Genomic DNA, 25,813 nt, shown 5'->3' on the forward strand with positions numbered 1-25,813 from the left:
AGTGAGGAGGAAGACAACTCCAGCTGACAGATATAATCTGCAGTCTCGCTGCATTTATTGAAATGGTACCTCTTCTTGCACACTTACAAAGGTAGAGTTTCAGTGTGTAGCAGCCTGCTTCTTCACCTGCCCAGCATAATTCATTTTTCAGAGAGCAATTCCCCTTTGGAAGTGATCTAAGACAGTGGAAACACCAGATAGCATATGCTGCAGAAGAAAAAAGTACAAGAGGGGAAAAAAAGGGGGGGGGGAATCATGAAAATTATTCTAAGATGTTATCATCCCACATGAAGCTTAACGAAGTTTGGGATTGGGGGACGGATGCTCTTTGTGTTTGTGTATGTGGTATGAGTCTGGTTGGTAGGTGATGGGGGTTATAGTCCAACACGTTGGATAAGGCACCAAGTTTGGGAAGTGTGTAATCTGGTGGAGTAAAGTTCCTATATTCCTATTTGATCTCATAAGTAGCATCTGAGGATAATTCTATTTAACAACCTATTTTTCTGTGTGCAGAGTGAGTTCCTTCTCCCAGATAGAAATATTAAAATATGAAATCTTTTCCCCCATCACAACCTGCAGCCTAACGTTTTATACAGTCAAGGAGAAAAACAAATAACACTTCATCCAGCGAGTTGTATCACCTGGCTCAGTGACATAAACCCTAAGGCACAACATTACCAAAATAAATCTACTTGACATGAAAAGTGCCATTGGACCTTCCACAGGATATTTGTGCAATCATCAAGAAGTCATTATTGGAGTGACAAAAGTAAAAGTACACATTAAAATGTTAGATTTTCATTACATAGTCAAATACTACCTAAAAGCTTAGATGAATCAGAGTGCTAACTCAGACATATAACATGGTGAGAGCTTGCTTTGAGACTGAAAACTCTTTCATTTTTCCAGCTTTTCTTCACAGACTTACCTGAGTATAGATGAAAGACCATCCACGGCCCATAGATTAGAAGTTTATTCATCTTCTGTCGTTGCTCTTTCAAAACACAAGAAAAGCGTCCTAGATGGGCCATTTAAAGAACTCTGTAATTTTATGAGGTGGATGAGAGGAGAGACAGGATCACAAGAGAAGTTTAGCTAGTCTTTCTGATAATACTTCCTGAGACAATCAACTCAAAACTTCCTCACTAACAATACAATGCACATCATGGAAGGAAAGAGGTTGATATGTTACATATTTATCCTGTGTCATCTTACCTTTCTATCCAGCTCCTTTCTGACTGAATCTCCAGTAAAGTTCTAATACTACAAACCGAGATTCCAGAAAGTCCCTAATGCTCTAACTGGAAACAAGGAGTAAGTGTGCTAAAAGGCCCCACATTCTCCCACTCCTGGAACATGGTATGGGCACATTGTCTGGTGTCATCCCAGCAGATCAAACATGCCACCTACACAAGCATGTACTTAGGTTTGTGATAGTATCAACTGGCAAGGGAGAAGAATGTGAGAGGTTGTGGTTTGCCCATTAAAACTATTTACTTAGCAATCTTTTACATAGATAGATAGATAGATAGATAGATAGATAGATAGATAGATAGATAGATAGATAGATAGATAGATATAGATATACACACACACATACACACACCAGCATCCCTTATTATGGTTGGTTGCACAGTCAGCCAGATGTTTAGACTGGATACGGCATTTTTATCCACCTATCAAGTCCTTCCCAAGGACGTGGGATAGACAGATGTTGTTGTCTGATGGTGTGAAAGGTATCGTCGCAGGATGTGAGCTGTTCCAAGTAAAGCTACCTTTTGCAATTCTGATGGCGATTTTGTCAATGCCAATGGTCTTCAAGTGCTGGTCCAGATATTTTGGGATTGCACCTAAGGCACCCATAACTGTTGTTGTTGTTATTGACATAACTTCTAGATAAGAACAAATAAAATTTCTCTAGCCATGGCAGAAACTTTTTTCCTGGCATTTTTCTTGCATCTGGTGCTATAGTGGATGGATATCTATTATTCTCTTTTTAAAGAAGATTTTAGACAGGTATGAAAAAGTTGCTTTAATGTTTGAAGCCTTAAAATAGGGATGGGGAACATTTGAGGAGTTAGAGGCTGCAACTCAGCCTCCTGATCTTCTGGAGGGCTATAAGAAGTCATCCAGTAATGGTGTGAAGATGTTAGAAGATTAGGCTAAAATTTTTCAACTGATTTTTTTGTTTAAGCTTGTGGGTGTTAAGGATAGAGAGATGAATAGAAGGCTTCAGAGGTAAATTCTGTCCATTTCTCCCCTTAAACCCACCCCAAAATCTAAAGTTTGAAATTGTGCTGCCAAAGGTTGAATGCCAGCAGAGGTCAGAGCTCTACAAGTAGGATGAAAGGGTACCTGTACTTTCAAACACAAAAGTTATCCTAAAAACAGTGGAAAATTGCCCCATTGATACCCAACAACATAGAATAAGCTCTAGAAATCATTAAAAAGTGGATCATAAGCATCCCACTTGTTATCTTGTTATATGGCATGAGGAACCTCAGAATCCTTCATAATCAGGGGGGCTGCTTAAGAAGAAAAAAAAATATTCATTGAAAAGATGAAGACATAACTTTTTCAGGGCCAGCCTGGAGGGTGTTCTTCTTGTAGTTAATGCCAAAGTTCTTTTCCTGCCCTCTTATGGATATAGAGGTTCATGGTGAAGCATGCGTGCCCAGCAGAATTCTTCCATTTCAGGACATGGCAGAGTAGGAATTGGCTTGTCACATTGGTAACACCAGGCAGCATTTGCTGCAAAAAGAGGTTAGGGAAAAACCACAATAAATGGGTGTGGACGAACATCAAAAGCCATAAAATCAAGGGAAGGGTGGTTATATCCAGACTTCCAAAGCATTACTAGCTATAAATGCATCTAAACCAGGAAGATAAAACCTATACTGTCCAGAATGCTCACTTGTACCTACCTCACATGAAGACATACATTTTTAGATACATGGAATCATGTCTGAGAAGACCAACAGCAAGTTAATTCTAAGCCAATTCCTTTCTTGAATTCTACTATACCATTTGCAAAAGCTAGCCAAAATGCTCTAAAGCCAGTCTACCGTTCCTCCACTTTGCCCTCCTTAACTGCTGTCCCAAATGTGTTTGTTTAACCTATGTAATGTGTAACAAATGTGTTTGTTTGAAACAGCTTCAAAGTAATGCTAAAGTACAATAACAAAATCACAATATGACACTATTGAAAATTAAGATTGCCTTAATTCACCTAAATGTTGTTCCTCTGTTCCCACCTAACTAATTGCCTAATGAAATTTGTTTTCACTGTCATACTTTACACAAGATAAATAGTTATTATTGTTATATGTAGAAATGCAAAATCCAAGTGATGTCTTGGAAGTGAAATGTTCCTATTGATTTATAAAATGCTTTGATTATATTTCAAGATCTAAATTTTTTTTTTGATTCTCCACTTTTTCTTTAGGGGCTGAAGTTTAAAGACTTACCAGTGGACATGTTGAAAAGCATCCAGAGCACATAAATCAGAAGTTTGTTCATCATCCGTCAGTGTTGCTTGCATTCAAGATGAGTCACAGCTGTGACTTTAGTGAATTGAAAATTATAATAGTAATAACATCAGACTACAATATAATGGAATTGTGAAAGAAGCTACAATGATTTTTGGGAAGCTACAATGATTTGGGGGATCTTAAACGTGCCTGATGATTGTTTTGTAAGTGGGCCAGGAAATGGCATTTCATCACACGTTATGCAAGATAGCAGCTAAGCTAGAGGTGCTGCTGATTTTCTTACCCCACCTTACTTTTCCATTCAGCAACTCTCTGACTGAATCTTCAGTAAAGTCCTCATGCAGCAAACCAAGATTCCAGAAAGGTCATAATGCTATCAATGATTAGAATTAAGTGGGCCCAAAGGTTCCATATTTGCTTCTTTTTTCTCCCACTCTTAGTACATTGTGATAGGTACACAGTGTGGTATCACTCAGTAGGAGTGCTAACCCTAAGTAAGTAGGTTTAGTGGGGTATGATAACATCAACACCCACGTTCAGAAGTTTGGTGTTCACTCATCAGAACCACTTTTATGGGGAAACAGCGAGAACCCGAAAGTCATTAACTTAGCATACGATGGACATAATGAGGTTTGGGAGGGTGAAGGCTGCAGGGGATGGTGCCAACATTTTCCATAATTTTCTTGTGTTGGATGAACAACCTGGGATTTAAAGGGGAAAAAAAGCATTTCTTAAACCCATTTTTGTGTCTATATATACGTATATATAAATTTTCTGCCTCAAAATAATTGGAAACAATGCATTCCCCCAATTTTCTATGATTAAATGTATTTGTTTAACCTTATTTGAGCAAACAAAGGAAAAGTCAAATTAACTTTGGTTTTAATTACTAAAACCGGTTACAAACAGCACAACCTTGGAAGCCATTTGTTACATTCAGATTAACAATGGGAATCTGCTATAAATGTCCCCTAGGAGCTAAGGGAAAGATCTTTAATTCCCATTGCATGACGCTGTCTGCCATCCAGAATCAGGTACACAACTAGCTATTTTCAACAGGGCCAGCACTAAATGAGAGTGCAGAAGGTGTGACCCATCAGTGTCCTTTTATAGAACCCAGAACCTTTCATGGAGAGTGGATCAAAAATATCATTATCTTTTTTTCAGCTTAGGGAAATGTAAGGCCCCCATTGTATTTTACAAAACCTGCCAACCATTTTCTTATTTGGACAACGCCGGTTGCTATAGAAAGCCAAAGGTGGCACTTACGTTATCCGAGTTTGTGCCCCTGAGTGGCAGGAGGATCTTAAACAAGCTGAGATGGCATCAGAATGCAAGTTCCTCACATTACATACTTGCATGCAAAGGGCCAACGTTGCTACAAAAGGGGCAGAATATGTTTGCGTTGTGATGTCACAGGGCATGCTTTAATTTATGGTTTGCCCCTTCTCTCTCCCACAGATATCAGTGCTGAATAGTGTTAACTGGATTAAGGAAAGAGAAAATAGCAGCCTGCGCTTTTTGATTTGCAAGGAACTCCTCACCTGGATTCACACAAGGACTCCAAGAGTAGCAGCAGCTCCCTTTTCAGCTAGCTACGGTCCCATTTCTAGCATGTGGTTCAGGAAGAAGCTGAACCGCAAGCCGAAGTTTTGAAGCATAGAACCAGCATCTCTGAGCCCACAAAGAAAATCCATCGGGCTACATCCAACATGTGCTTGCAAGTGAGGTGGCTTTCTGAACTTTCTTATCTGCTCCTTGGGTATTTCTCAGTAAGGTCATCTGAAATGGCAGAACCACCTCCCTAAAAGTCAGGAGCCGACCAAACCATGGCTAAAATAAGTCATGACTTGGTCCATGGGCTGACCATTTTGAATTTCCATTTTGTAAGCCAACAGGCAAGTGGAAAACACACAATATAATACTTTCATGCCATTCAATTCTCTTTCGATTTATTTATATCAAAAAGTATGTCCCCGCATATGTATTGACTGTCTTGGTTATTTGCTTGTCCTTTTGTGGTGATCAGCTTGTATTCTTAATTGCCTGATCAAAGATCAGAATACAGATTCATTCATTAATTTCTGAGAGGTATGCAGATCAAAAACTTGTGGACTACATGATCCTTCAAAAACTCCGTTTTTTCCACCCTCAGAACTCTCTCCAACTGAAAAGGTTATTCTCCTGCAGCTTGGAATATATTAATTCTGCACGTAGCAATTGAGATGTTCAGCCAGTGTGTGCTATTTATGCATTTGTTGTTTGTATTCTATATGCTAATCATAATGCTTTATAAAATTAAAATTAAATTATGATTTCAGTGCGTTGCAAGCCACCCTGGAAACGCTCCATTTTTTGAAAAACAGCATGCTAATATTTAAAATAATTCAAATACAATAAGATTATAATAAAATCTCTGAAGGTTCTTTGCAAACGTATACCTTTATTTCTGACCCTTAATTTCTGAGAATCTAGATCTTTTTATTCCAGCTCTATCCATCATTTCCAGGATTAGAAACAATGATAGATGGGTCCAACAATCCAGTAAGCAATAATATTAGTTTGGCTTTGGCTTATCATATTGTGTGAAGCCAGTCAGTTATGGCTTATTCAACAAATTGTGGTTAAACATCCATTAATATGATATGTGCCTCGAAGTAGACTTCATAAGTAAATGGATCTTTACATCCATGGAGTCTTCTTTCCACCAACAACACGAGCTCTTAATGCCCTGGTTGGATATGGTGGTAGAGATTCAGTGGGGCAGCAGTTGTTCTGGATTTCTGTATAGGATACTGCTGGACCATCTTTTCCAAGATCATAAAAGTATAAGTAATGAGAGCTTCAGAAATATATAGATTGGTTTCTCTCACAGGAAGAGCATCAAACTGTAAGGACTATAAAAGAACAGCAAAGTTAATGGAATACTTCACATCAATTTCATACTGAAATCTGTGTTTATTACTTGCAACTGTTGTAATTGATGATTGACAAAATAAAGCTGGGATTGTCCCCACACTCTTATCTCACACAAACATACACGTTCATGCTGGGGAAAGGGGGATGTTTACCATTTGAAATGGCGGGGAAGAGGGATGGTAAATTTTCCCTGCTGCATTTTGGGAAAGACGAGGGTAGAAGAAATCAGAGAAACCACACAACCAGTTTGAATTATCTTATTAGAAGACATAGCAAGATATATTATTACTCATTTCTCACTCCAAAAAACAAATCATGTACGTGGAAAGGAGAGAATAAAAGGAGCTCAAGTTTATTAGGATGTTTTACATTGTTTCTCAAGGATTAAACAGAGATTAACATTTCTTTATCACACAATATGCTAATCAGCTCGTCAGTGTAAGAATGCCTTTGTCACAACCAATAATTGTTTTGTAAATGAATTGGCACTTCCTATATCTGGAAATGGCTTAGACTTGCTTTCCCAATGTTTTATTGTTGGGATGGTGGAAACTGCTATTCAAAACATCTGGAAGGCCAAGAAACCTCCTGTACGTGAGCTATTAAGTAATCATTCCTAATGTCATGGTCTTGGTGGCTTCATTTTCTGCTCCCTACCACCACCACCACCACCTCCATCATGGCTATCAAAATCCAATATCCATGTCAGAGGAACGTCTCACCTATCTGATGAACTCAAGGGCAATCCATCAAAGTTTATACTTTAAAAAATGGTTGGTCTTTAAGGTGCCACAAAAATCTATATTGTTTTTGGTGACCCTCAAGAGAACTATGAGCACAATACAGCCTGTCCTACAATGCCTGCTTCTTGCATTCATATGCAGTGGAAGAGAATTTGCCATTGCTGGTCCAAGCCCTTTCTTCACATAGAAGGTGGCCCATCTTGTCTTTTTGCCTCAGGTAGGAAAGCATCAGTCCTGGTGAACTTGGAGTGATTTGGTGATGGCTCTATGTCGCTGCTGTGCAGATATGACACTCTGCCATTCAAAATTGCTCATATTTACTCATTCAATTCACTCCCAGTAGGAGTGATATGAACAAAAGCAGCAAAAGATTTGACAATTTGCCAAGGTTACTGTGTAGAGGCCATTTTTGTCTGAAAATTACATTTCTTCCTCCCCTCATTCCCTTAACTCTAAGTCTGGTGAACAGATCATTGTACAAAACCCTAAAGCACAGAGGCTTACTGGAAAGACATACTGTAAAGCTGTATCCCAATGGGTCCTTCAACCCACATAAACAAATAGGAAGTCACCACCACCATGTCACATTATTATCCCATGTGTTTGGAAGACACATATGAGTTGTCAGTAGCAGAAGGAATGAAGCAGCTGCTGCCAAGACTGAAGTTAAAGAAATTGCCAAACATTATATTTGTTACAGTAATCTGTCCTGCAGCAAAAGGTATACTTTATAAAGGCATTGGTGAACTGAACAATATCTACACAATAAGAAGTGCAACCTTGGCTTATTTTCCTAATGTCTCCTCCTGTAAATGAAAAGAGAAGGGAGAGATTAGGATTTTTCATTTATTTATTGCAATTATACAGTCTCACATTTTATTCCTACAACAAGGTAGGTTGTTTACTCTGCATTTCCTAAGGAGCAGTTCCTTCCATTGTTTCTTCATGAATTCCAAAGTCAGTCTTAGAACCATGGAGTTGTTTTGGAGAACCCTAATCTATGTATCTCACTCAACCAGAATGGAAAAGGAAACAGATTGGGGAAAACAGTATTTGTTTAGAAAAATGGCTCTGTCCAGTGTAGGCTTAGTATAACTTGTTCCGTTACTGTTTCTCACCTCTGGAGATTCTTTGAATGAAGCAAAATTGTGTTTTAGACACATCGCAGGTGGATGGTTTTCTACATTTATTGTCCTTTTTAACTGAATAACACTGATGACACGTGATTCCTTCAGCTGCATAATGCAAACAGAAGAGGGAATGAGGCAAAAAAAATAAAATAAAATAAAATAAATTCTACATGCACAGTCTAATAAGAAAAAGAAGGTCTCCTAGGGTTGAGGTCAACTCTTAATGATGTAATGGAAATATACATGCTGCTGTGGTTGTTTTGCACCAACGTAGAAGTGATTTGCTACAGCCAAGATATTTTTTCAACTTCTCAGTCTAACCTACAGGCTTTCTTGTGGTTTTCCATTCAAGGATTAACCAAGTCCAACCCTACTTAGTCTTTTCAAGGTCTGCAAAGGTCAGTTATATGCTGCCATCTGCTATGACTATACCTTCATAAGAAGAGAACTATAGATAATTTTCTTCTATTCTTTGCATGTCAAAAGTCTTCCCTCTTTCTCCCACCCAATCAAATTTGTTGTAGGATCATTCTTTTGGGGGTTTCATCTTAATGTAAGATTCCCAGAGGAATGTAAACAGGCAACTGCCACTTACAGGTGAGCGTGGAAAATGAAACAGCAGTTTACTATTACATGGAGGGAAATGCAGAAAGAGATGTTACAGTCAGTTCAGAGACTGTCAGCTGTTTATAATCACTACAAGAAAGTTTAGTCCTAACTGTGTCATGTCAGATCTTGGGGAAACTTCAACCTAGCTCATGTCTGTCAACCAAGCCTGAGAGTTCCCTTCTCTGTTGTAGGGAAACTAGATCAGACACACGGCAATAAATCTTAGAACAAAAAGACTGATGTGACACCTATTTAACACACTGAAGAATTAAGAATTGGACTTCAGCTACTTCAAGGAGGATTAATGCAAATTCCCCTAACAATTGGTACTAGCAAACATGTGTAACAAAATCCCATCCTTTTAAAATAAGGAAAACAGCATCAGAAAGACATGATTAGAAATGACGGCGGTTAAATGGGAGAGGATATATTTAGTTTATCTCATCCTTCCTCAACCTGATATCCTCCAAATATTTTTATTTCAACTCCCAGAATTCCTAGCTAGCACATGATCATTGGCTAGGAATTCTGGGGGGTCAAACAGTAATACGTTTGAGAGACACTCAGTTGGAGAAGGCTGGTCGAATAGTTAAAGGGCATGGGATGAAGGCTAGGCAAACTCACTGCCCATGGGATCTTGTTTCCTGCAATGACCTAGAGCATATCTATCAAGCATTACTAATATGGCAGCTAAAAACAATCTCCATTGAAAGCAAGAGGAAATATGACCACTTCTGCACAAGCAGTGAGTATTTGATTGACAACCAGTACAGCAGGAAGTGAGACTCTGGATCTGACTGCCCAGTGTTTTTACACTCTTGTACAGAGATTAAAACATGGCTTTCCAACTGCGCTTCACGCATATACATTTGACTGGTAGTATAAAAACGTTACTGTTCTTGTCAGTTGCTGATTGATGAAGTAGTTTTGCCTAGAAAGCTATTGGAAAATTTCAAAGGAAGTTATTTTTTTAAAAAAGAAAGAGGCCGTTTCATTCATGCCTCTAATAAGTTCATAAGACAAAGCTCATAATTCCAGTTTATTTTCTCTCAAGGCCAGGTTCCTAGATAATCTTGCCCAACTTTAAGTTGAATTTCCATCAGCTGAATAGCAATTATTTCCTTTATCCTGTCTGTCTGTATCTATATCTATATCTATATCTATATCTATATCTATATCTATATCTATATCTATATCTATCTAACTAACTTCTGTTCTTTATGGGCATACCTGTTGGAAAGGACAGCAATACTGAGAAGCCAAGAATCAAAATCTGAGTCAGGAGAAGTTTCATTCTGAAAAAGTCATTTACAGTTTATGTTTAAAAAATTATGCATATTTTGTTGGTTTTTCATGCAGATGCCTGATATAAGTTATATCACTAACAAATGTAGAGTATTTTCTTGCATTCTTAAATATTATCTTTATAACTCCATGCTATCTAAAATGGATCTATTCTGAAATCTTTGTATTTGACCAGTGAAGAATAGATGGTCAAATATTTCCACTCTTCTTTTTACTGTAATACATGTCTTATTAAAGGCATGGTTGGCCACGCTTTCAGTTTTTCAGTGCTTCTATAATTTACTAGGCACAATCTGTTTTAATGTTTACCCTTGCATTTTAGTTTTCAATGGGACAAACTTCTTTATGTGCCTTTAGACCATGTTTTTATTTCCTCAATAAAAAGGAAGGGAGAGAAAGAGAAAAACCGATGGACAGATACATAGACAGTCCAGCCGTATAACAGATGGACAGACACACATCTATAGCTGTGAATGTTCTGGTACTTCTGTGGCTACTTCAAATCCATGAACAACTGCAGAGCCTGTTCTACTCTCTCTGGACAATTTGTGTTACCTATTTTCCCAAAGATGGTACTTTTCAATGGATTGTGTCTCAGATCTGATATTTCATTTAATTCATTGGTTCCCAAAATAATCAAATGGTACCAAGTTCTGAATAGGACAGAAAGGAATCAAGTAAGTCTCACTGGTGAAAACACAAGCACTTTGAGCTACTGGCTGGATTGTAGCAGCCACTATTAAAAACTTCCAATGATGTTAAGCACAGTTGTTCTGGGGAGGGAAGGAAGATGCATCAACATGTAGGTCTAAATTATGCCCCAAAATTCTTCAGATCAGCCAAATGGAAAGGGGGAAAGTATCTCTGAATGGTGTCAGTAGAAGTCACTTGCTAAGACCATCCCATGATTGGCTGGTGAGAAACAACCAAAGCCACTCTTGAATGTCATGAACCTCAGGCAGATGTCCTGCTGCTCCCATGGACTTAAACTCCAAACATTTAAAAATAATGGGGACAGTCCTGAACCAAACCAAGTTTTTCTTGGGAAAAAAACATTATATGGGCAACCAATTTAGGTGGAGTTTCCAGAAGACAATGAAGAATAATGAACAACAGTGGTTATATACAGTGGTACTTCGGTTCACGAACGCTTCTGTTCACGACCAATTCGGTTCATGAACAGCTCCGGTCGCAAAATTTTGCCTCTGTTCACGAACGCCGGATCGGGTTACGAACAGGATCCGCAGCCATTTTCCCTCCCGTGACACGTGGTCGCGGCTTCCTGTAGGGAGGGGGACTCTCCCTCCAAGCAATATCCACCTCCCCACCCGCCTTCCTGTCCTCCACGCCAGAAGTCGCATCGAGCAAGGTTAGCGTTCTCTCTTTTCATACTGTACTTTGTGTCATATTTTTGCAGTTTAAAAAAAACAAAAAACATATGATTCAGAACGGATTAACCGTAATTACATTGAACCTTATGGGGAAATTTGATTCGGGACGTGATCAAAAATCGGTTGGCGACCAAATTCGGAGGGGTCAGAACGGATTAACCGTATTTACATTGAACCTTATGGGAAAATTTGATTCGGTTCACGACCAATTCGGTTCGCGACCAGAGTCACGGAACGAATTAAGTTCGTGAACCGAGGTACCACTGTATTAAACTGGGGACAACAATCATTAATCACATAGGATGGAGAGAGACATAAACATATCAGCAGGTATTTTCATTTGTGTTCACCAAGTTTCCTAGCCTACCTGAATTCAATGCTTGTTTGAATACCTTTAATTAATTACAAACCTTCCTCGTCACCCAGGTTAATAATAATTGTGGCTAGTTTTCAGTTTTTGTTGAAACCATCCTGAATGTCATATGGGCTGAAAAGAAAGACTTAATTCTCCTTCTGATGAAACTCAGCTCTTGGTGACTTCATAGACATACCCACAAAGCTTCCTTGGACCAACACAGAAGTGTTTTGCCATTACCTTCTTGTTGGATAGTTGACATTCAGGAGTAATATCCAACCTTGGTAGAACCTTCTGATCTTCCATCCAACTACTAACTAGGCCTAAACCCTACTTACATCAGAGCCCAAGGAGGTTAGCTAAATGCTGTGACAAATCTAATGTGCAATACCTTCCTCCTCCCCATACACACTTTAGATCTATTTATTCCACCTCCATACATACATAGCATTCCCCAGAAATGATTATTGGACTTTGTTTTCAGGTCTTTTTCCTGATTCACAACTTACCTGCTATAAAGGAGAGCATGAATAAAGCAACAACAATCAATATCATATTCATGTGGATTTGTATCCTGAAAAGTAAACCAGAATGGAAAAAACAGATTGGAATGGTTTGTGAAGAACAACAAATTCCTTCCCCAAATTATAGAGAAGTATAGCCCAGGAACAAGCCATCCCTTTTCAGAAAGTACGGAAGCCTTTCTTCTTGTATGTTACCTGGTCCTTCAGTATATTGCTTAATAACCCCAACAGCCCATTTTCTTGAGTTCATGGTTCTCAATCACAGCTGTTTGCTTACAAAAACAATTTGAATTGCACCATTTTTCAGTTACTATTCACAGCCAGAATGCAAATAGGAATTAAGTATCTCTTCGTGTAGCAATATAATCCCTTGAGAAGTCTCACATCATGTGCTAAATCACAACAGATGTGGTTACCTTTGGAGTTTCATGAAGACCAGGCAGAGGTGTTTTGAAACAAGGACACTGAAATGCTGCTTAAGTTAGGTGAATGGGCAATGATTAACTCAAATTTAGAAAAAGTCTTGTGAGGGCAAAGTAGGTGTTTCCTTGGGATCACAGAGCACTGTGTAATTAATTGCAATATAACTAAATATACTCAGCTTAACTGCAGAGATATTGGAGGCTGGTTTAACTGTATATCTGCTAGCAACAAACAAGGAATGGATACCAATACTAGCTTGCATTTTAGCTTAATCATATGCCAGGGCAGTCCAGGAAATAAATGTTGGATGTTGATTTATACAGTCGTTGATTCCTGTCTTTGCATAAGATAGAATTCCTGACTAGCCTTAAGACTAGTCCATTGCAACACCTTTTGTGATAATTGGAATAGAGCCTGTTCAAATTTGAAGGAATAAATTCCTAAGTCCAAATCAGATCAATCTAAGCCAATTCAGAAAATCAATTTTCTGAAGTGGCAGTTCAAACTGGAACAGATACTCCGTGCTGGATAGATTTTTATAAAGCTACACCTAACTACAATTGCTTGGCTGATTCTTTTCCTCTCTTTGATATGCAGAAATAATTATATACATCACTAGTCAAACATATTGAAACAGGACCTATTTATAAATTTCCAACTCTAGTATAATTGTAGTACGCACATTTATCTAGATAGCCAAGACCAGTCTAGTGATGAAGGTGGCATACAAGAGGCAGGGAAACCCAGATTCAAATCTATTCTCGGCCATTGAAAACTTATTGGGTTACATTGGGCCAGTAACTCTCCCCCAGGCCAACCAACCTGACAAGGTAATCCCTACTGGAAAAAAAATGGGAGTTCTACCTATTTTGAGTTTCCAAAGATGTGTTATAAATCTAATGACTCAATCTCACAAATATACACAAGCTATACAAGCCACAAAACACGGGCACCCATAAACTGTGTTAGCGTATTTATTTTGACCAAATTTGTAGGACCACAGTATCTTCTCAATTTACCACATAGAGTTGTTCAGAAATCCTTCAGTACTATTGCAAGATAGCTGAAACACAGTATCACAAAGGGGAACTGCAAGAAATTGTTGAGGTCCTCCTCTTTGGTGGCAATAAGATTGACAAATACTTTCATTCGTTGCTTTATTTCCTCTGAGGCCCTTTAAAAGATCACATTGCTGAACATGGTTAAGTCAGAGTGGTCAGCAGCATGGTGAGAATTGAGGGTTCTGTCTCTTCTCTCCATTCTTCTCTGTGTCCACAATGGTACAGTCAAGCAGCGTCAGTCAGACACATGGTAACAAGAGCCTGAAACACCTGGAACTTCTAACAGACTAAGAGTGATGGGATGCAGGCGAAATTGCTAATATTATCCCACTTCCTCCTATTTACACATTTCTATTTCAGTGCTCAACAAGACAGATGATTTTTATGGGAAGGAGGAGACATTGGAAATAGAAAATTATTTTAATGAATCGCGTTAATAACATCTGTAATGTTTTCTAATTTCTTCCAAGTGAAAAATTAAAAATTTAAGTAGAATAGTAATACTTTTTTTTTTCAGCAACACTTGACCAGAAAAATAATCACAAGCTAAGCCAAGTGTTCTGATATGGAGTTCATGCTGGGTTTTGAAAATTCTACACCTCTGTACCCAAGTATACAAAATAAGTTGTTGCTTGGAGTTGGTTTTAATTTAATTTCCTCCTACTCTCTGCAAAAGTTCAGTTTGTATGCTTGAATAACACTTTGGAAAAAAGAAGAAAACATTCCCATCTAGAAAAGATGGCTTGTCAAAATATTTGAATTATCTGTATAAAGTAGAATGCAAACTAAAAGCCTGAGCAATCGAAGGCACTGGAAACTCTCATGACTATCAGTTATCCTAGGAAAAATATGTAATTATGTCCCATCGCAATATTAATTTCCCAATAGGTTACTGATCATTTGAGAGCCAAGAGGAATGGGCACTGAGTGTGTGAAGTCAGAGCATGCCTTAGCACAAACCAGTGTTTCTCATCCTTGACCACTTGAAAATGTGTGGACTTCAACTCCCAGAATTCCCCAGCCAGCCATGGGGAATTGAAGTCCACACATCTGGGAGTTGAAGTCCATACATCTTCAAGTGGTGAAGGTTGAGAAACACTGGCATAAACTGTCCTATGGCTGAAAATACTGCAGCCAAATTCACTTGTTTTTCAACCACAATGCAGTCATGTCACTGGAAGCCATAACTTCTGTGGGCTGACAACATCATTTAGTTTCTCTTTGATCTTCAGGAAATGCCTTTTGAACTCCAAACCATCACCCTGCATGAGGAAGGGAATAAAAAAACAGTTCAGCTTCAAAGTATTGTTACAGTACAAAATACAGGATTTTGACATACAGTATTTGGTATCCTATAAACCAATAAGAAAAATATTACCTAAAAAAACTCCTTTAGAGATTAGAAATGAAAGGATGATCAGGTCAAATTCTTACTATCTAAGATAGTATAAGTGTGCAGGTTTAATAATTTTAATAAATGTTGATTTATAATTAATGCTTGAGTTGTATACTATAAGCTACTTAGAGTCATATAACTGAAGCAGAATAGAAGCATTATTACTACTACTACTACTTTTTTTGTTAAACAAATCTTTTCTAAGTGCCCAAACTTCTTTCTTCTACCTGGGCTTACACATATTGCTAAATTGGACTTACCTTTGACAGTCGGAAATCCACAAGGATTTTCTCATCCATTTCCACCAAATTTGCTTTGAAAATTAGTTTGTTGTTTCTTCTATCCATGGTTGATATGGTGACCTTACAAGAAAAAGAATTATTGATCAGAAGGGAAGAAGTAACGTTAATCTTCCAGTCTACCTAGTGGGGCTGACAGAAAGTCTCACAATGTGTAATGTGCATTACAATCACGTATGCTCTTTACTGAAGGACACAGCAGCCTTATAAATGGTTTTCTCCCAAACAACATTCTTGAGTAAACAAGGAACGTCTCCCGCTACTAGGTAGACACAAGTAAACACCCTGAGAGAAATAAAAAGAAAAAAATCCTACAGCAAGACAATGAGCAGAGGCTACATTTTTCTTAATCATTACTTGCAAGGTGAAGTAAAGCCTAAGGATTGCAACAAACTGTACGGTACACGTGCAGTTCTAACTCTATTCTTGATTTGTTTATTCAACCAATGTATATCCTTCAAAGTGTTATTTGTTATTTTCATACCTGGTTTGTGCAGCCTTTCTTCCAGATGTAGCCCATCTTTTCACAAACCTCCTTCAAGACTTGGTAAGACTGGTCAGCATCCAATTTCAAAAAGAAACGGGTCATCCTCTTTACTAGACGTTGCCATGGGTTCTAAGAGACAGAGAGAAAATGGCAAAACCAACTGGAAACTGAGCAGGTAAGCTGATTTGCCTTGAGCCAATGGGATTTCAACTTAAAAGTTCGATGTGAGGTTTTCATTGAAACTATGCATTGATCCTTTAGTTCAGGGTTCCTCAACCTTGGCAACTTTAAGACGGGTGGACTTCAACTCCCAGAATTCCCCAGCCAGCCTTGGCTGGCTGGGGAATTCTGGGAGTTGAAGTCCATCCGTCTTAAAGTTGCCAAGGTTGAGGAACCCTGCTTTAGTTCTACTATGAAAAAAAATCTTCAAAATTATTAAATTCCAAACCAAAAACTACATAAGATGGGATCTGAACGGAAAACACAACATTGAGAATGAAGAAAAGCCCAAAGTTCCATTGGGCAGCGTTACCTGTGATGAACCTGGCGTGCCTAATAATTGGCTGTTTAGTAGCATATGCTCAGGGCAGGCTGGTTGAGAGAAGCTAATCCCTTGTACCAATTTCTCGATACTGCCTGCACTGCTGTCCCACAAGGAGAGGCCCGTTCTTGGTTCTGGCTGGGAATTGGAACAGGTCTTTTTCTCCTCACTGTCACAGCAAAAACAAATGTCATCCGTTAGAGTGCATCAAGTTTTCTAGTACCATACTTTAAGAAAGCACACTGTTGCCTTCGCTGAACTGTATGAGCCTTTATGATTGCATTTGCCCCTGACTATTAAAGCCAATCCTGACATACAACTTATGCCACCATTTTCCCCGACAAGATTCCAGGTCTGAGCATATTCCAATAGGATACTGATGCGAGACCACCGCTAACCAATCAAAATATCCAACAAGCACAGAGGGACATCCCAAATGGAGGATTAATTCAGACCAGCCTATTATGCAAAAGGAGCATTTTCAGTTTGATAGAGACAGGAAGAAAGGAAGGCTTTCCGAAGCTGAGACAGGTAGAACATCCTGATGGTGCAAGTGCATCAGAACGTGGAAAAGCTGGTGGCCTTCTGCTGATACACATTATTGGTATACCTAGCCTAGGACCATCAACACTGATAAGCAGCACCTCTGCAGGATTTCTGGCTGGCCATTTTCAACCTCAACTAGGAGATCCTAGGAAGTGAACCTGCAAATCTGAGCTACAGTCCTCTCCTCAAGAATGTCCAAAATTCCATCTGCTTGCCATATTCATGATAGCCATGTTTCTGTTGCCTACACGTACCTTAGGGAACTAATGAAAAGAACTCCATAAGCACACCACAAAAATGTACAGAAACAGTGCTGTTGCTATGAAGTTAAATAGATTACTAGACACTACACACACAAGGGTATCTTCACCTGTGTGCATCTTTTACTGGAGAGAAGTCCATATCCGATCTAATGTGTTTAGAAAAACCTCCTGGAGAATCAGAAGGTCCTCCTGAAGAGCCCCGAGACCGCTTTATACCTACAAAGACAGAGATTAGGATGCAAACAAAGGCAAGTTAAGTTACATTAAGCCTTTCAAGGCTAGGCTACAGCCTGCAGCTCTCTAGGGGTGTTGGCCAACTTATATTCATGTTTCTACTCAAGGATCAGAAAAAATAAATATAGACTTACTAAATGTAAAATTCCCCGAATGAAAATGAGAGAACTATCATATTGTCTGCAGATTTCTTTGGCTGATTCTCCCTTTCTGTTGCTAAAGCTAATAAAACCTTAGACAAAGAGTAAGTAGATCAAGACCTACTTTTCATATCTTAATGTCATTCAGATGGCACAAATTACTCGTGGGGGGGGGGACCATGAGAAGAAGTATTTACCAAGGTGGGGAATCAATGTTGGACCTTCCAGATGGTGCTGAACTATATACCCAGCAGCCTTAGCTATCACACTGAAGATGAGTGATGCTGGGAAATGTAGTTCAACAGTGAAGATGGAAGTTTCACATCCCTCCTTTATGCCTGGGACTATTTCAACAAGCCAAATATGGGTGTATTTGAGAATATGAGCCTGAGTCACCATCCTACGAAAATAGTGACAGTGAAAACCAGATTGAAAAAGAAATCTCAGCAACAACTCTTAATTATTATTCATTGGTGGTTCATTGAAATATAAAACTTTTTGAAGTATGACTTGCTCCTTCTGTGGCATACATGAAAATAGTAAAGCCACAAAACTCTACAACCCATAAGGTTTAAAAATGGAGTGATATGTTACACTAATAGGCATGTAAAATGCACTCACCTTTCCTTAAAGGTTTTGTATACCATCTGTCTTTTTTAATATCTGCAATAGTAAGCCTGGATGAGGGGTTTTCATTTAATATTTTGAGGAGTAAAGCTGCAAAAAAACAGAGAATTCGATCATACAAAATCAAATTCAATTAAGATGCTCTCTTCAGAAATGTGAAGTTATTTTCTATTGCAAAACATCTTCAAACAAAGCCTTTTAAAATTGGATCTGCAATGTTCTGTGGATGATGAATCTGAGTTCATAAAACATAAAGCAGTATTTTTATTGGGTACAGGTAGCATCTTCCAAAGGACATTACATATCAAGACATTACATAACAATACCTCTGTTATGTGAGCTGCGATGGTTGCCAGTTTGCTCCCGGGTCCAATTCAAGGTGTTGGTTATCACCTTTAAAGCCCTTCATGGCCCAAGACCAAGTTATCTGAGCCATCTTGCCCTGTTTATATCTGCCCGGCCCACTCAGTCCAGCAGAAAGGGCATGTTGTGGACCCCACCAGTCAAGGAATTTTGGCTGGCGGGGGTCTAGGAAGAGGCCCTTTTCTGCCATGGCCCCCACTGTATGGAACAGTTTGCCAGTTGAGGTGCAGGCTGCCTCCACCCTCCTGGCCTTCCAAAAAGGTGTAAAAACATGGCTATGCCGGATGACCTGGGGGCCTGATGGGGGCTCGCCTTGCTGGAGCTGGCTTATGGGATGACTGATACTGCTTCCCCCATCTTCCTGATTTGTATATTGTTTTTATAAATTTGTTATTTGTGTTGTAATTGGGGAGTATTTATATTTTTATCATTTTATTGTCTTGGTTTTTAATTGTAAGCCACCCAGAGTCACCCTCTGGGGGAGATGGGTAGCATATACATTTAATAATAAATAAATAAATAAAATAAGAGAGGGAGAAGTCTGAGATAATGTCCTAGTTTAGAGACAAGGTTATTCAGTCAGCTGAGGTACCTAGTGGCAATGAATCAATCTTCTTCCATGGGGAAAGATATGTCTTTCTTTCTTTCCAGTCACAATATTCTTGACAAGTATCAACAGGCTGGTCCCAGGGCAATTCTGCAGGAAAGGAAACCACATTTTTGAGGAAAATTTGTCAGCGTTTAAGAAAAACACAAAAGGTGACCCCGAAGATTCACAATTAATCCATACTCCCAACCCATAGGGACCTGCTATTTATTTTGTCAGAAAAGTTCCTGTTAGGAAAATAAATTACACCATGAATAGCTCTTACCTCCTGCTAACATAGCAGTAAGCACTATTCCACATGACCACACATCAACGGGCTCGGCATGGAATTCTTTCCTTTTTAGGACTTCTGGGGCCAGGTATGGAAGCGTGCCACATATCTTGTTCAACAATCGCTCAGAGCCGTTGTATTTAAATACAGTAGCTAGCCCAAAGTCTGAGATCTTGAGGTTGTCTGAGCAAAAGCATAAAAACACTGGGCATCGTCCTTCGCCACATTTGCTTAATTCAAATGAAATCACTCTAAAAGCTCCTAACATTTAACCCCCCCCCAAAATATCCAGGAAGCTGGATCAGAGGCAAAGGGGTCTCCTATAAAGAACAGAGGTCCCATTTCCAGCATTTCATTCATGAGCTTAATGAATATGTTGGGGAGGGGGGAGAATAGCACACCAGCTTCACCCTTCCCACGTTCATCGACCCTCTTCTCTTTCGCCCTACTGAGGAAGCAGGTCTGCAGCAGGCAGCTTCTGCAATCCATCTGGGATAGGAGTCGCCAACCTGCCACCCCCCCCCCCAATCCTAATTGCAAAAGGAGTTCTGCAGAAACTTTGACCTTCACTCTGTTTCCCCATCCAATCAGCTTGCTGCTTAGGATAAAGAGAGAGAGAACAGAGTGACAATGAGAAAGAGAGAGGACAAAACAGGATCTCACAAACAGGGAAAAAAAAGTTGGTAGAGAAAGAATAAGAACCTCTATCTACTTTTGGCCCTGGCCCCATCAAATCCTGGCATTATTCTATCCATTACATGGCCCCCATTGGAATGAAGCCCTTGACCCAAAGTTTGCTCACCCTCCATCCAAGGATCTCTATGCAGTTTAGAACTTCAGAAATAGGGTCATAACAACACAGGAAGCCTACCCAAGAGAAAACAGTTTCTCCTGCAGAAATTTGCAGAGGTAGACAAGGATAGCAAAGGCAGGATGGAGCAAATGTACTTCACTCTCCCCCAAATCCACATACAGTGGTACCTCAGGATACGAACTTAATCCGTTCCGTGACTCTGGGCGTATCCCGAGTTGGTCGTAACCCGACGCAAATTTCCCCATAGGGTTCAATGTAAATCCGGTTAATCCGTTCCGCCCTCCGAATTTGGTCGCACTCCGAAGCAAATTTTCCCATAAGGTTCAATGTAATTACCGTTAATCCGTTCTGGCGTCCGCGGACCACGCGTCAGGGGCGGGAAAACGGCCGGGGGCCGCGCGGCAGGAAGGGAAAACGGCTGGGTGCGGCGCGGCGGGAAAACGGCCGCGGACCACGTGTCAGGGGCGGGAAAATGGCCACGGACCACGTGTCAGGGGCGGGAAAATGGCCGTACCCCGAGGCGGAGTTCGCACATTGAGGTAAATTTTTGCGGCCGGAGCTGGTCGTAACCCGAAAAGTTCGTTAGTAGAGGCGTTCGTATCCCGAGGTACCACTGTACATTAAAACACTTAATGCCTAAATGCCTTCAGTGCTTCTAAACATGCCTGTTAAGGAACATCGCATTGATGTTAACAAGGCTGGCTTAAGAAAGCAGCATTAAACCACCTCTTATTTTGATTCAGATGGAAAATGGTTGAGTGAAAGATTAAAGTGCAACAATTTTTGAGTGTGAGTGACAAAATACAAAGGTCTTCTCTTTTAATTCTCTACTGGTGGGCTTCCCAAGAATATGTGGTGAGTAATAGCTGAAAAACAGAATGTTGGACTAGGAGTAATGTATCTGAAGACTGAAATGAATGCCTGTTTTTTGGAGACAAGCTTTTCTTTTCCTGATTCCCTATGGCCCCACATTTTTAGAGTACTAGAAGAAAAATTACGTACCTCTTGCATCAAGTAGCAGATTCTCTGGCTTAATATCCCGATGAGTCACTCCTATACTATGGAGGTAGACCTTATTAAAAAAAAAAGGATTTCTATTAATTCTTTCTGCCCGCCCCACCCTCAAAACAGAATGCGAGAAAAATCACATGAGAAGTCAGCATAGAGAAACTTACCACCCCAGCTATTAGCTGGTGGAAAAACTTCTGTGCTTCTGATTCCGGCATTCCGATATCAGGCTCTGAAGAAGATACCTTATTGTTATGCAGAAGCTAAAATAATCTGCATCACTAATAACTTCTTTTCCCCACTGGAATATTAGTAGAGAGATTAAGCTTTAGCAAAGAATATTTTATTCTGCAATCTGACTAATTTGAAACTTTTAAAACTGATATTAGTTCATTTTAAGGATGGTTTGCTCTAGATCAGGGTTCCTCAACCTTGGCAACTTTAAGACGGGTGGACTTCAACTCCCAGAATTCCCCAGCCAGCCTTGCTGGCTGGGGAATTCTGGGAATTGAAGTCCACCCGTCTTAAAGTTGCCAAGGTTGAGGAACCCTGATCTAGATACATTTAAATAACCCTGGAAGGATAAGGCAGCCAAACCTAGCTGCATTTAAACTATGTCCTAATTGGAGAGGCAGTTTAATATTGCAATTCTTTTAAATCTTCTGCATTTTCATTTTAAAATTGTCCCAACCCAAGCATATATCGCACAAAATAAGCAACACATTGAAAAAGACTAACTACTCTGCAACTGGTGATGCCTTTTCTCCAACCGGCTTGCGGGCCCAGCATGGCAGAACTGGCTTGATTTCAGAATGCTGGCTTGCAGTATCTGGTATTTTCTAACAAGGTTCATGCACTGCATTCAGGCATAATGAAATCTGTTTGGTTTGGTCTTAGTATGTTGTGTGAATCCAACCAAGAGTGGTTTATTCAGCAAACAATCAAACCATGGTGAAGCATATAAACTGGGTCTTATAAATTGCCCCACTGTGAAAAAGTGGAAAATTAATCAAATTGAACTAAAATAATCCAACCAGTTTGGAGTATCTTTCTTAGATCTACGGAGAAATTCACCAAGGGTCCCCAGTAGTAAAATAACACTGTCACTCTAGATTGCACGAAAGCCCAGTCTGTCCCCCTACAAATTCTCCTGTACCTATTCGGTCAAAGAGCTCGCCCCCACTGCAGTATTCCAGGAAGAGATACTGAATAGTGCCTTCTCGTCGGTGCCCGTAGAACTTCACAATATTCTCATGATTCAACATTTTGTTGATGCAGATCTCCTTCCTGATCTGATCCGGACATTCAACTGCACATTTGATGTCAACCATTTTCACCGCAACCGCTTCCTCGGTGCGCCTATTCACAGCTAGTTGAACTCTGAAGAGGAGACCAAAACAGGGTTACAGAGAAGCTTTCTATCCTTATCTGTTAAAGATTCGTCCACTTCATCTCTTAATTAAGTTCAATTTAATTCAATTTGCCCACCACCCACTTTCTTCTACCGAAAACAGGACCCCCTAACTTAAATCAGCATGATTTTTCTCTTCTGCAACTCCTCAATATCATCAACTACCATTTGCGGCTCACCCTTTTTCCACAGGCTTTATTTTGGTTTCAACAGCTCAATGTTTTCTGCGTTCACATGAGCTACTTACTCTCCGTATGCCCCTTCTCCAAGAGTCTGCACTAAGTCCCAGTCTTCCACAAACGGTACTGCCATTGTTGCAATCAGCACACCCACTGCAAAGATTTGAAAATAAGAAGGAATTTATTCATTTAATTATTAAGCATATTTATACAGCCGCCCATCTCACAAAAACATGACTCTGGGCAGTGTACAACATAACAACAGTTAAAAGCTCCCTAACAATCTAAAACAGTCAAACATAAAAAAGCATGTAATGTCAAGAGTTACAAAAAATGGCTGCCAGGTACTTGAACAACTCCTGCCAACTGCTAAGGTATTAATCCTATATAGATAGATATACTTAGGAATTGCATTTACTAATGAACACGTATGTAGCTAAGCTAAGCCAGGAGGGTAATTTAAGATGTACTTGCTCAGATGAGTCTTGAGACTTGAGCAACACATTAACTTGTTGGGGAAAAAAAAATTAGTCTCTTGCTGATAAACAAAGAATCCATCCTGCTTCAACCTGTTGTATTTCCATCCTGAACACAGAGGGTTTTCCATCCCTTTTTCCAGCCAACTTGTCTTTTATGCTGGCTGAGTAGCGAATTCAGGGCCCTTACCTATACGCACTTCCTTTTTGCCTATGACTCTAGAACCGTGTTTCTCAACCTTGGCAGCTTTAAGCTGTGTGGACTTTAACTCCCAGAATTCCCCAGGCAGCCTTGCTGCCTGGGGGATTCTGGGAGTTGAAGTCCACACAGCTTAAAGCTGCCAAGGTTGAGAAACACTGTTCTAGAAGGATTTAGAGTAATCTGCAGGAGGAGGAAAAAAAGATGCTCTGTAGGATGCCGAGGAGGAGAAAGGCTTGAGGCATAGCAAGCTTCTTCTTCCTAAATAAAACAAATTCAATTTGAGGCCCAGAATCCATTGTTGATGCAACCCCTAAACACACACACATATTTTTAACACATTGCAGGAAGTAAATCAACAGTTGCAACCTTCCCCAGACCTGAAGGCAGACTGTTGAAGGAAGGACATCTCCTGAATATTTCCATCCATCTTCTGGACCAAGAACCAGCAATGTGGTGAAGTCCAGAAGTTCGGAACTGCCATTCCTATAAGTCCCCACCTGCCTGGTCTATGGGCGAGGAGGGTAGGAATTACACCGTCGAAGAGAGCAGTGTTCGTCAACCTTAGCAACTTTAAGCTGTGTGGACTTCAACTCCCAGAACTCTCGAGCCAGCCTGGCTGGGGCACTGTGAGAGCTGAAGTCCACACATGTGAAAGTTGCCAAAGTCGAGAGCCACTGCTCTGGAGTCCCAGATGGGCAACCCTGGCTCAAACTCCTCAGATCCACCCCACCGAGGTGCCCACCCCTTTTATCCCAAAAGCACCGTCCATGCACACAGTTGCAGTGAACAACAGACTCAGGGCGCCCTAAGGGTTGCTCTTGGGGGTGGGGTGGGGTGGGGTGGGGGGTCCTCTAAAGGGAGATCCCCAAAGCAGCCCACTTGCTTAGCGACCGCGGATGCTAAATGGTTGCGGGGGCAGCTGAACACAGGGAGGGCTGGGCATGAATTGATGGAGCCGCCTGCCTTCCCCCCCGGGCGCTCCCTCGGTTGGCAACCCCCAGCTCGGCTGGGGGCGACGGCAGCGGGAGCTCAGGGGAGCCCCCCGGGCGGGAAGGCGGCTGGACCACAGCAGGACGGGACGGCGCCAGGCCGGCCTGTCCGTCCAGAGCGCGGAGCCCCCTCGCGGCGAGCCCCCTCCCACCCAGACGCCTCCGCTGCTTGGCGGCGGGGAAAGCGAGCGCCCCGCCGCTCCCTCCCGGGCTGCGCCCGCGCGTCTCACCCGCCGGCGGCGCCCAGTCTTCCGAAAACGCCGCTTCCCGCCAAAGCGCGTCGCAAGCCGGAGCCGGGCGGCCCGCGGGCGGAGAGGCGGAGGGTTCCGGCGCCAGCTCCACCCCTTGCCCGGCCTCCGCTCCAGCCGGCGAGGGCGGCGCGAAGAGCTGCCTGGACCCGCTCACCGTCGCTGCTCTCGGCGGAGGCGCGTCCGGCTGCAGCTGCGGAGGGCGCGCCCGGGGAGCCGGACCCCTGCCCGCCCGGGGCTGCGCGCCGCAGCCCTTGAGCCCTTTGCAGCGGGGCGGAGAATTCCCGGCGCTAATCGGAGTAGCCGGACGCCTCGGCGCGCGCGAGACTGACTTCGAGGAGACGCGCACCACCCGAGTCTTAGGAGCAGTTGCCGCTCGTTAGGTTTTAAGGCGCCCCGAGAGACTCGGGGCCCAATCCGTAAGCGGGTGGAGGGCAGCCTGGTTTGGATGTTCTGAAGTCGAGGTTCTGCTTTTGCTTCTAGTTTCATTTCTTGTTGGGGCAGTTGAGAGCGAGGGTTTTTTTCGGGGTCCCGCCATCCTCCCCATCATCTCCTGGATTTAAAACTCAGATGAGGCAGATGAGCAGGCCGAGGTCGGAGAGATGTGTGCAGCGCGCGTGCCAATTGTCTTGAAGTGCAAGGAATAGTGTAAGTGCACAGCCAAGGAACGCGTTGCTTGGGCGCGGGCGTGTGAGCGCGCAGGCTTAAAGATGATTTTTGCAAGTGACGTGGAAGCATTTCTGAAGGCTTGTATGAAACGT

The 25,813-nt window shown here is 41.2% G+C and overlaps 1 protein-coding gene and 1 non-coding gene across 2 annotated transcripts; both read right to left on the reverse strand.

The window, feature by feature from the left end:
- Window positions 1–6,600: 6,600 nt before the first annotated feature.
- On the reverse strand, window positions 6,601–12,952 carry LOC112540544 (uncharacterized). The gene is made up of 5 exons (XR_003084625.2): window positions 12,884–12,952; window positions 12,453–12,517; window positions 10,123–10,187; window positions 8,272–8,388; window positions 6,601–7,959 (listed from the first exon to the last, which is right to left on the reverse strand). It is a non-coding gene; the product is annotated as an uncharacterized LOC112540544 (transcript).
- A 907-nt stretch (window positions 12,953–13,859) lies between these two features.
- Window positions 13,860–25,128, reverse strand: CHEK1 (checkpoint kinase 1). The gene is made up of 13 exons (XM_088139120.1): window positions 25,035–25,128; window positions 23,206–23,290; window positions 22,704–22,927; window positions 21,715–21,779; window positions 21,542–21,611; window positions 19,720–19,908; window positions 19,440–19,544; window positions 18,479–18,574; window positions 17,591–17,699; window positions 16,666–16,843; window positions 16,131–16,262; window positions 15,608–15,709; window positions 13,860–15,213 (listed from the first exon to the last, which is right to left on the reverse strand). The coding sequence occupies exons 2-13, from the start codon at window positions 23,268–23,270 to the stop codon at window positions 15,118–15,120; spliced, it is 1,431 nt and encodes a 476-aa protein (XP_087995246.1). The 5' UTR covers window positions 23,271–23,290; window positions 25,035–25,128; the 3' UTR covers window positions 13,860–15,117.
- Window positions 25,129–25,813: the final 685 nt, after the last annotated feature.

Source organism: Python bivittatus, unplaced genomic scaffold (genome assembly GCF_059951505.1).
Source record: "Python bivittatus isolate LINGU-HERP-01145 unplaced genomic scaffold, Pbiv_v1 ctg000320_np1212, whole genome shotgun sequence".
In the NCBI taxonomy this organism is placed as follows: Eukaryota; Metazoa; Chordata; class Lepidosauria; order Squamata; family Pythonidae; genus Python; species Python bivittatus.

What these genes read in the sequence shown, in the direction of transcription:
- CHEK1 (XM_088139120.1), bottom strand. Translation starts at nt 23,270, where the DNA reads ATGGCAGTACCGTTTGTGGAAGACTGGGACTTAGTGCAGACTCTTGGA. An exon ending in GGAGAAGGGGCATACGGAGA is followed by an intron (nt 22,928 to 23,205) that starts GTAAGTAGCTCA and finishes TCTCCTCTTCAG; the next exon opens with AGTTCAACTAGCTGTGAATA. An exon ending in TGGATTTCCGACTGTCAAAG is followed by an intron (nt 15,214 to 15,607) that starts GTAAGTCCAATT and finishes TTCCTCATGCAG; the next exon opens with GGTGATGGTTTGGAGTTCAA.